General features: G+C 52.7%; 4 protein-coding genes across 4 annotated transcripts; 3 read left to right on the top strand and 1 right to left on the bottom strand.

The window, feature by feature from the left end:
• Positions 1-67: 67 nt before the first annotated feature.
• Positions 68-668, top strand: SMAC4_08956 (uncharacterized protein). The gene is made up of 2 exons (XM_003345573.3): positions 68-346; positions 486-668. Exons 1-2 carry the CDS (start codon positions 99-101, stop codon positions 610-612), a joined length of 375 nt encoding a protein of 124 aa, XP_003345621.2. The 5' UTR covers positions 68-98; the 3' UTR covers positions 613-668.
• Positions 669-973: 305 nt separating this feature from the next.
• SMAC4_08957 (uncharacterized protein) lies at positions 974-2,140 on the top strand (the record flags this gene model as incomplete). The annotated part of the gene is made up of 1 exon (XM_003345574.1): positions 974-2,140. The coding sequence occupies one exon, from the start codon at positions 974-976 to the stop codon at positions 2,138-2,140; it is 1,167 nt and encodes a 388-aa protein (XP_003345622.1).
• A 24-nt stretch (positions 2,141-2,164) lies between these two features.
• On the bottom strand, positions 2,165-4,296 carry SMAC4_08958 (uncharacterized protein). The gene is made up of 2 exons (XM_066090872.1): positions 3,809-4,296; positions 2,165-3,729 (listed from the first exon to the last, which is right to left on the bottom strand). Exons 1-2 carry the CDS (start codon positions 4,061-4,063, stop codon positions 2,368-2,370), a joined length of 1,617 nt encoding a protein of 538 aa, XP_065946452.1. The 5' UTR covers positions 4,064-4,296; the 3' UTR covers positions 2,165-2,367.
• Positions 4,297-5,515: 1,219 nt separating this feature from the next.
• Positions 5,516-8,748, top strand: SMAC4_08959 (uncharacterized protein). The gene is made up of 6 exons (XM_003345576.3): positions 5,516-5,885; positions 5,965-6,003; positions 6,068-6,918; positions 7,006-7,316; positions 7,380-7,594; positions 7,658-8,748. Exons 1-6 carry the CDS (start codon positions 5,583-5,585, stop codon positions 8,075-8,077), a joined length of 2,139 nt encoding a protein of 712 aa, XP_003345624.2. The 5' UTR covers positions 5,516-5,582; the 3' UTR covers positions 8,078-8,748.
• Positions 8,749-10,492: the final 1,744 nt, after the last annotated feature.

Here is a 10,492-nt window from a genome sequence, read left to right as displayed (position 1 = left end):
GATCTGTTGACGGATGACTTGATGGTCTTTGGTAGATGACATCTGGGAAAGCGACGGAGGAGGCGGAGGAGTGGAGAGAGGGGAATTGGGAGGGGGTAATGATGCGGTTGACACCTGAGAGCTTTGTGGAGAGATTGGAAAGGGACGAGGTGACGAGGTTTGCGTGGGTGGTGTTGATGCGGTCGGGCGTGGTTCCGACCGGGGAGATGGAAGAGGAGAGGAAAGGGAGGGAGGAGCTATTCGAGATTTTTGCCGGTAGCAGTTCGGATTTCTTTGATACGGTCATTTTCCTACTTCGGTATACGCTTGGTGTTGATGACTCCGGAGTGGACGATGAAGACACCAGGTTATGGGTTACGAGGAATATGTGCTACCAGCGGGTGATGAGGCTCAGTCAAACTTGACTGGTTCAGGCGGATTCCGGTCATTCAAGAGGTTGTCTACAGCAAGCAGACGTTTGTTTGACATGCGAACACGCGCATCAGGTGGAACTCGATGCTCTATTTGGTGAGGGTCATGGGAACGTTGAAGACGGCACAGTGGAGCAAGAAGATGCTCAAGGACATAAACTACGACGACGATGACGAGCTACAGGTCCCGCGCCCGCCTTAATATGATAGAAGTGATCTAGTCTTTAGTGTCTAATAACAGACGCTCCCAAAATTGCCAGCTTTAGATTCCGTTGTACGGCGCGCCAAACCTGGACCACCAAGAACTAGTGGGTCTAATGGTCTGACATTTGGTACGGGGGGGTGGGTGTAAGGAGGCCATACAATAGAGACTAGCCTTGCCAAGCCTCCAAAAACAAATCCACCAAAGTGCGCTTGGCACAGGCAGGGCGGCACCGGCAGGCAAAAAAAGTTCCCCAGAAGAATTTCTCTGCAAGTCAATCGCATCGAGAAACCGACCTTATCACCACCATCTCGAGATCGAAACCGGTGCGAGACACATCACACTCAACCGCAACACGGACATGGCGGCACCAGCAACCCTTCCAGCCCTGCTGGACACGCTCACCAAGTCTCTGACATCCGCCCTCGAACTCGCCCCCAAGATCTCGACCATCGACGCTCCCAAGGACGGCATCTCTCTCCTCGACGTCAAGAACGAGCTCCTTCTTTCCTACCTCCAGAACCTCGTCTTCCTCATCCTCCTCAAGCTCCGTCAGGCTCGCACCGGCACTCAAAAGAAGAACAACGATGACGACGACGACGACCAGAACCTAGACGACCTCGTGGTCAAGAAGCTCGTCGAGCTCCGTCTCTACCTGGAGAAGGGTGTGCGCCCGCTCGAGGACAAGCTGCGCTACCAGATCGACAAGGTGCTGCGCGCCGCCGACGACGCCGAGCGCAGCGCCAAGCAAGCCGAGGCCGCCGCGAAGGCTGCCGAGCAGCCCGACTCGGAGTCCGAGGCCGGTGGTGAATCCGGCGACGAGGACGAAGCCGCCGCTCCCTCAGGCCAGAAGCTATCCGACCTGCAATTCCGCCCCAACATTTCCTCCTTTGTCCGCAACGGAGCCCCTGGCACCGAAGACAGGCCCAAGGTCGGCGTGGGCAAGTCCACCGACGCGGCGGGCGTCTACCGTCCTCCGCGCATCGCGCCGACCGTCATGCCGACGACCACCACAGAGCGCCGCGAGCGTGGAGGCGACAAGAAACCGCTCAAGAGCGCGACGCTCGACGAGTTCATTGCGGACGAGATGTCGACGGCGCCCGTGGCGGAGCCCAGTATTGGTACCACCATTGTCAACTTTGGCCGACGCACCAAGACGGTTCAGGAGCGCAAGGTGGAGGAGGAGAGGCGCACGTACGAAGAAGCCAACTTTGTGCGTCTGCCGACGGCGGGCAAGAAGGACAAGGCCAAGCAGCGCGCGCTCGAGGGTCGCAGCAGCAAGATGCAGTTTGGTGGCGAGGACTGGCGCGATTTGGGCGTTGGTGTGGATCGTATCAACAGACTTACCTCTGGTGGTCGTGATCGCAAGGGAACCAAGGCTCTGTTGGAGAAGAGCAGGAAGCGTGGCTTCGATACCACCGATGGACCCAAGGGCGATGGTGGCAGTGGAGTTGCTATGGGTGAAAGGTTCCAGAAGAAACTCAAGGTGTTGGAGGGCGGCAGGAGAGACAGAGGCAAGGGCAGGTAAAGAGGTGGTTAAGAAACAGGAACATGTTTTGGATCTTTGTTCTATTTATTGTCATTCTTGGTCCTCTATACGGGCCACCATATCATCGAATTCAGCTGAATTCTCCTTCGACTCCGTTCTGCTTGACCTATTCTTTCCGATCGTCACTGTTGTCCCGATCCTAAATCTCCTGTCGATACCAAGCTTTCGACCCTGTTCACAACTCTTCGCCATTGTCAACACTCCACTCAGGTTACAATACGCATAGTCCTTCCACGAATCTCCTCCTCACGCACATGGTGGACTCCATTCACCATAGTACCCTGATCCTCCGCCTCCCTCGCTTGCAACCTGTTGCGCAGTCTATCCTCAGCCGCAACCACCTTCATGGGCAAGTACTCGCCGAGACCAAAGAAGACAAAGAACGCCCACTTCCAGCGGAACGGGTTGATGGCGATGGAGAAAAAGAACCACCACATGAGCTCGAGGTACGTAAAGAACTCAAACGGCCCAACAGGGCTTCTCGCCTTCAGGAAAGTCGTCATGTCAATCCACCGCTTCATCCAGAAAGGATAAGGGCGGGTGCGGTCATCGAGCAAAAAGACCAACAGCAGCCTGGTGTAGATACCAATGTGCCAGTTGCCCACCGATCCGATGCCGTTCATGTACGTGCAGTTGATGGCTGACACGCTCGGGAACTGCGGCGGGAACGTCTGCAGGTACCAGCTGGGCGGCTTATAGTCGCCCTCCAGACACTCCTTGGGCAAGAAGTCCAGCTTGGGCCTTTCGTATCCGGTAGCCATAACCACCATGTCGCCATCGATCTCCTCCGTCTGGCCCGGGTCGCTGGGGTTGGTTCCCTTTTCGCGGCGGTTGATCTTGACTCCGTTCTCGGTGAAGCCCTCGATGTCGCAGCGCAGCCACTTCACCTTGCCGCTGCGGATCTGGTTCATCACCTCCGAGTTGACCATGGGCGTATCAGTGTAGAGACCCTTCTTGTCCGAGGGCGGGGCAATGTCCTCCAGTTCCCGGTAAAACAGCTTACGCAAGAAAAACTCGGGGATCCAGCTGCACCGCGTCTCCTGTCCGAAGATGTTGAGCGCCAGCAGCATGTTGACGATGGGGTGGCGGGGGATGATCCACTTCTCGGAGCGGGCGAGCACGTATACCTGAGCAGCACCCTCTTCCACGGCAAATTCGAGGCTTTCGACGGCGCTGGCGCCGCCGCCGATGATGATCAGCGTCTTACCCTTGGCGGCTTTACCCGTCAGCTGGCTCGAGTGGTGGATTTCGCCCTGGAAGGAGTCCATGCCGGGCATGTGGGGGACCTTGGCCTTGCCACAGGTGCCGACGGCGCAGATGATGCCGTCGAATTGGCCGTACGTTTCGGCGTCGTTGTTGATGGTCCATTTCTTGGTCTCGGGGTCCTGGCGGGCGCTGGTGACGGGGGTTTCGAAGACGGTGCGCTCGTCGAGGCGGTAACGCTTCCAGAGCTCGCGGACCTGGGAGAGGATTTGGTGCTTGTCCGGGTAGCCTTGCTTCCAGTTTACCGACGGGTGGAAGCGGTACATGAGGGAGTGGATTTGTAGGCCCGAGGTGTTGTTTACTCTCTGTGTGATGGAGGGGACCGAATCGTTAGACACTGTGGTGTCGTTTGCGTTATTGGCATTAAGTCGGGTAATCACTTACACTCCAGATTCCTCCAATGTTCTCCTCCTTTCCGGCCTCGAAGATCTGGACATCACAGCCATGACCAATACAGTGGGCAGCGCTCGTAACGCCGGTGATACCACCACCAATGACTGCGATCCTGGGCCGACCAAGATGTGCCTTGGGACTAGGAGGTGTGGGCGAGAGAAGCTTGTCCAGCACAAACTGGATGACTTGAAAGATGAAAAGTAGGGGGTGTAGGATGGGGTTCTGAATTCGCGATTGGAGCGTCATCCTAACGATGGCTTAGATGGTGTGGTTGTTGAGAATATGATTGTTTGAAGGCTGCTGTTGGTTTGATGGGAAACCAGTGGTGGACTTTAGTAACACAGCCAAGCAGAGGGCTGTGTCGAGTCAATGGTTTTCCTGAAATAGTCAAGATTTTTCGTTGACCGCTCTAAGAAGCGAACAAGATGAAGGGAACAGACTTGGGTTAAAACCGTTTGATGGGATGAACGACGGGCGCTCCTTCTCTTCTTTATTGTTGTTGTTGTAGCTCTAAAAGTGGTTCCTGAATCTAAGCGGGATGCTTGACGTCATCGAGACGGGAGCATATCTGCGCATGTGAAAATCCCACTCCACTGAGATGTTTTGACAGGTCAACGTCAACCCAAAAACAAAATAAATAATAATTTGCCCATCATTCAATCTCTCCAGGGTGAATGTTGCTGTCATAATGTTACAGACAGTTGCTTGGATGCACCCGTCGCACGATATGTTAGGTATACGATGTTGCTCTTATACCACCACCTTGATATTGGCTCCTTGATTTGGGTGTCGACTTCGGAAAAAGAATTTTGGGTCCCTCCTGCTTCACTCCCTGTTACCAGAAAACAATAGCATGTGATAGGCCCGTTGACTTATCCTGGGCACCCAAACAAAACCTTCTGCTTTCCTTGGAATTGGAGAACGCTGCAGGACCAGCCTACATATGGTACATCTCAACTAACTACCAATGACAGTGATACGGCCTCCAGCCTCCTGGTGTTTGCGTTCTGATGAGCTGTTACCCAGCACTCGTCCAACTGCAACATACATATTCTAGGATCTGACTCGGCAATAGAGTTAAATGCGATAAGCCCAGACCTAGCCACTCAAATGCTCAACTTCGACGATCCACAATTCTTGAGCAGAACGCAATGTGTGGCCTCTGTCACCCCGGCCTCTCACATTAGCGTGAAGCTCATCGAGGGGAAATTGATTGTTCGAGAGTGCCTCCACAAAGATATACTCTCTCCGCGAGGTATTCCGCTCCCAATTATCTTGAGACCTGCGAGATTTGTTGTTCCCGATGGTTTTGTTCCTTTAACATCTGCGTGAGGCCCAGCGCATCTCTGACAAAAACACCATGGGCGGTGTTATCATTGGTCAGACGATGGAGGCCAGCAGTGACTTGCCGTCAGGCATCCAACAAGCCAGAGGAGAGCAAACGGCGAGGCGCGCTCAACGCCGGAGAAAGGCAGATCATGATGGCATATATTTGGAGAAGTGTCTCCTTCCTTGTGACGGATTCTTGGACACCTCTGCAACAGACAACGTTTTCTGGTGTTGGTTGTTTGTTGGCACTTTTCTGCTCAGTAAGGGAACTACTCGCGTGCTCCAAGTTGAAGACTGTAGGTGAAGGTCTTCTTTTTTCGATATCCGCCACTATATACATACTGACGTATTGATGAAAAAAAAACAGGTGACTTAAAGTATTTCATTTTCGGCTGTGCCTAATACTGACGAGTCCGGAGCAAGAATCAACTCCATAATGTCACAGCAAGTATCGGCTGGGAATCGTCAAAACCCATCATGGCGTAAACCTGCAGAACGTCTGGGGGCGACAGGGGCATTTAACTCCACGATGTCACAGCAAAAACGGGTTCGAGGCCCATCGTGGCGTGAACGCGAAAATGCGAAGATGGCGGAATTCAACAATTCGGCCATTGATGGTATAACCGATGCGCCGGTAGTCAACTCATCGACTGGAAAGCCTGGCCCGGGCATCTTCGCTGTTCGTCGGGTTATGAATGAAGCTAACTGCAGACAAAACGCTGCTAAGAAGCTTCTGTGGGTAAGTTTGAATAGCTTTCCTCCCTCTCGTGGCCTTCATCTATGATCAACGCCCTGACCTGACCTCTTTCGGCGTGTAGAGAGCTGGTGGTGATGTCGAAAGAGCCATCGACCTTGGTGTAAGTCCAACATACCCACTGGCTACCTAGAGAACAGAGCCTGACATGGCATGGTCAACCAAAGTGTGGCTTTGGTACATCATACTTGCTTCGAGGCAACAACAACGGCGATGACGACGAGTGGGACCTCACCCTGCCCAGAGTCCACGGTGAAACCACTTCAAAATTGGACGGTGGCGGCGGTTCTGATAACGGGAGCGATGCGGGACTAAACACTCCCAATAGCTCGTCCAGCAATCTTGGTTCAGGAGGCGAAGATGAATTTGACCTCGAAAAGCTCGTGGGCGATATCCAGGCAGGACAGGGCTGTGAAGAGATTCGCAGCCGGCTCACTCGCTACCGGGAGCATATGAAACCGAAAAAGCTGCGCGAGAGGCTGAACGGCTTGGTCCTGGGGTTTCCTGGCTTCTTTTATGTTGTCGAGACGCTCAGCTCTGAGTTGGTGAGGATGTGGGCCGAGTACGGGGGTGACGTGAACGCCACTTACGGGTCGACAAAGCCGTTTCCACTGGTTGCATATGTCATTGCCCTTGGGAGCTCGTATGCCACCGATACGACGGCAATCCTTCGAACGCTTCTTGGCCTGGGGGCGTCTGTGACTGGCATTCCCAAGGCTTTCCACACTCCTTTGGAGAGGGATCTGCCTGACGACGGCCCTTCAACTGATGAGCTTGAGAATCTGGAGGATGAAAACAAGAAGTGGTGTACTCCCAAAGTTCGAAGGCGTCTTACGGCCACTCTCAACTCTCGCTTTGAGCAGCGATACCTTCTTCACCGCGCTGCTGGGCTGAACCGCTTTTCGGGTGCGAAGAGACAGGTCACCAAGCTACACAAGGCCGAAGATTTGTTGGGCGCTTACTACTTCCTCATAGGACAAACTGCTGCCATCACTCATGTCGTTGAAAAATTGCTTTAGTAAGGACATACGGTTCTTCTTTGCTTGTGACAATCATCTTGGATACCAGCCTTGACTTTGTCTTTGCTGACCCTCTCACTGCATAGTTATCTCTCCCTCCCGATAGAAAAGCCCATTATACTTTTGTTCGCTGGACCCAGTGGGCACGGTAAGACGGAGCTGGCACGTCAGCTTGGCAATCTCATATCTTTGGATCTGCTCACCGTCGATTGCACCAACATGCACTCACCATTTAACCTCTGGGGACCTGTCAAACCATATGCCGGCTACAAAGACGGCTCCAAGCTGAATAACTTCCTTGCAGAACATAGCGGGAGACGCAGTATAGTCTTTCTGGACGAAGTCGAGAAGATGGATCAGGATATCCGAAATACGCTTCTTCTGCCGTTTGATGATGGTAAGCGTTGACCCCCGAACTTAGCGTGGGCGCCTCTTGCTGACTTTTGTTAACTGCATGGAGGGACCTCTTCAGATCTCAGAAAAGAGCTGCCGACGTCGGTCGACTGCAAGAAGACGATATGGATTATGGCAACAAATGCGTTTGACGACACGATTCACGCTTTCTGCAATACCCACGAGAAGAATCTTTTTTCCGACGAGCCTGGAAAAGAAGGACAAAGGCTCGTAAAAAAGCTGTCAAGGTCGATCCGGGATGAGAGCGCAACGAAATTTGGTGTAGGTAAGCTTCTCATAAAGTTGAAGACAACAAGCCATGATACTGATACTTGCAAAACCAAGGAACCACTTACCGGTCGTATCTCTGGCTTTATCCCTTTCCTCACGTTCTCTCCCTCCGAACAGGCCGCGGTGGCAGACAGGATTTTAGCCGAATTCGGCCGCGATGTGATCAAGCCAGTCAAGGTTAGCGACGTAGTGAGCAAGTCTCATATGGTTGGTGACCTCGACCTCCGAGTCCGGCGTGGGTACTCGGTCTGCAAAGCCCTGGCTACAAACGGATACGTGCCGAAGCTGGGGGCACGCAGCATCACAAACACGGTGAGTGACGACGTCAGAATGCCGGTTGTGAACGAGTATCTCGATAGAAGAGAGGAGATCCGTGAGGACCAGGAGAAGTGTACGTATGTAGTTGGCGTGGATGAGGATGGCGAGATTGATGTGTCGGAGTCGCCCAGTGAGGGGACATTTGGATCGTCATGATACTGGGAAGAAATCGAGTACAGAAGATGTGCGACGGGAAACATCATTGTTGGTTACTATGGTAGTAATCCTCGGTTCAGACTGAAAAATATCCCACCTTCTTGAGGATTGCGAGATTCTTTTTGAGTCCATTTGGGGCTTTGCCCTGACTGGGTGAGAGTGAAACGGCAGGAAGGATGTTGGAGCTTTGGCCAGAAGAATGGAAAGAACAAGGCAGAAAGCCCCAGGTTCTTGGTCAATCCGTGTCAATCCACGGCAGGAACTAACATGAGACAGGGGAAACGGAAAGAGCAATGTAGAAGTCCAGAAGCCACGTTGGTCTGCCACTGCAGAAGTGATGTTCGTAGAACTCAGTTCCTCGACCGATAATAGCCCGACCAACCAGGTATCTAGAGGTACCGATGCCTGTGAATTCCCGGTCGGAAGGATCGAAGCTGTTCAACTCCCGTGAATGTTTTCCACTGCCACTCACCCATGGCCGGCGATACCATACCGGTATGTTTCCGGACCAAATTTCTGCAACTAGCCACAAAGCTGCAAGATCGCCAAGTTCGATATCTCCGTAGGTTTTCCGGAGCAACGTGCTTGTTATCTCTTGTTGGGCATTCGGGGTATGGGTAAGTTATTGAACCGCCCAGAGGGCGTGCCGTTAACGGAGACGAGAGTGAGAGTGCTAACATGAACACACAGTCACGCGGTTTGCGTGAGCTCGATCTTCATTATTTCGGCCCTTCTGCCGTAGTGTCAAGTGTGAAGATGAACTACGTCACCCCATTCGCAAACCGGAACTGTAATGGTTTGGTCGGTTCCTGAGCGTGAAGGGGCGGATACCATCAATGAGGAGAACCCCCGCACTCATTAACATTCTGGATCTGAATGCCGCAAGTAAATTTCGTCACTTAAAATCCTGTGACCTTTAAAGTTCACTTCAGGACGCCATCAGCAGCCTCGTGAGCGAACCATGGGTGGCCGCGCTCGGGATGTCCGTGATGCTTATATTGACCACAACTTAAAGGCCAACAATGTTTCTCAATGCCACTGCTATCACCACACCAAGTGACGGTGTTGTGTGACATGCATCAGAGTTGGACGAGGAGGCATGTGGTGATTGGTGTGACTGTAGCTACAGCCAACATTTAGATCTCTCCCCGGTCAACTGGTACCAAAACTCCCGGTTGAAACCCCCAAACCCGGGAAGGCTCGAACCACACCCGCGGGATGTGGCAACTCGAGATCCATGGCGGACATCAACAAAAGAACTGAACGGTATCAACTCAGCTTCCGAGGTGGAAAAACCGTAGATAACAAGGCTCGAGGCTCTCATGTTTTTGGGACCGTAGAATTCAACAAACGCCAGCAAGATCTACGGTATCCCAGAAAACATTCATGGTGCGACGTCGAGATGTAAAGGTCACCCCTTCAAGGCTTGGAATCCCACATTCGCTTCCGGTGTCGCATGCCGCGTGCGGTATGTACACTACCGCATCCTCTCATTCAACTGGATTTTATCTAACTCTCTTATAGTCTAGCGTATCCGGGAGTCACTTCAGAACTGGAGTGCCATCGTGGCCGGCGGACTTAGCGAACCACTTAGCGCTTGACTTGACAGCTGGCATGCAAGTGACCTGCAGCGGTTCGAGCAGATGATCTAACCGTGCCATCGATCTAAACTAGAGAAGGTTTAGTTTTTGCGGGTAGATAAAACCCAGTTCAGTGAGAGGAAGCGGTACTGTAATGTAGACGCCCCAGGTTCAGGTTAACCGACAGTTGTGAAGGTCGGGATCTGGGTGTGAAACTTGAATCCAGAAGCATGGCGGGGTACATTGTGCATATCGGTGCAGTAGTGCCGGAGAGAATTGCGTGGCGCGTGGGGAGTTTGAAAAGGGGTGTTTTAAGAGAAGAAATCGTAAATGAATCTTCCGACTTGTTACCATGTTCAGTTACTAAGAATCGGGGGATCAGACCAAAAGATGCGATGATGAATGGGGTACAAGTCAGAATTGGCCCGTTAACAGCTCGTGATCCGTGCCTGGCCGGCCCGAGAGGCTGGTGATGGCCATGGTTGTCAACCGGTTGAATTGCTTTGACACGGCAATGGGAAAGATCGGATGATTATGAATGGTGTCTGGTTGTCAAATGGAAACTCCAAGGGTGACTCGATGGGATGGAGTAATCTCTTTTAGGTTTAGACCAGTGAGTGCGGGGCAAAATAGTGTGAGATAGCTGCAAGATAGCGTTGATAGCTTATTTGCTTATCTCTTGCCTTTCTACGGACACTTAGGCCCACTAAGAGAGCGCTTATGCAGTGCACAGCCAAAGATATGCAGCGATGCCGTTAGCACCAGCGCAGAGCCCTGCATCATTTCTGCCAAGAAGGCCAGCCATTTCCAAGTGCCAGCCAAGCCCGACAGAGGG

The sequence above is a fragment of the Sordaria macrospora genome, chromosome 3, assembly GCF_033870435.1.
Source record: "Sordaria macrospora chromosome 3, complete sequence".
In the NCBI taxonomy this organism is placed as follows: Eukaryota; Fungi; Ascomycota; class Sordariomycetes; order Sordariales; family Sordariaceae; genus Sordaria; species Sordaria macrospora.
This window is presented reverse-complemented; position numbering and strand designations above follow the sequence as displayed.

What these genes read in the sequence shown, in the direction of transcription:
- SMAC4_08959 (XM_003345576.3), top strand. Translation starts at nt 5,583, where the DNA reads ATGTCACAGCAAGTATCGGCTGGGAATCGTCAAAACCCATCATGGCGT. An exon ending in CTGCTAAGAAGCTTCTGTGG is followed by an intron (nt 5,886 to 5,964) that starts GTAAGTTTGAAT and finishes TTCGGCGTGTAG; the next exon opens with AGAGCTGGTGGTGATGTCGA. An exon ending in TCTTCTGCCGTTTGATGATG is followed by an intron (nt 7,317 to 7,379) that starts GTAAGCGTTGAC and finishes AACTGCATGGAG; the next exon opens with GGACCTCTTCAGATCTCAGA.
- SMAC4_08956 (XM_003345573.3), top strand. Translation starts at nt 99, where the DNA reads ATGATGCGGTTGACACCTGAGAGCTTTGTGGAGAGATTGGAAAGGGAC. An exon ending in GTGGACGATGAAGACACCAG is followed by an intron (nt 347 to 485) that starts GTTATGGGTTAC and finishes CACGCGCATCAG; the next exon opens with GTGGAACTCGATGCTCTATT.
- SMAC4_08958 (XM_066090872.1), bottom strand. Translation starts at nt 4,063, where the DNA reads ATGACGCTCCAATCGCGAATTCAGAACCCCATCCTACACCCCCTACTT. An exon ending in ACATTGGAGGAATCTGGAGT is followed by an intron (nt 3,730 to 3,808) that starts GTAAGTGATTAC and finishes TCCATCACACAG; the next exon opens with AGAGTAAACAACACCTCGGG.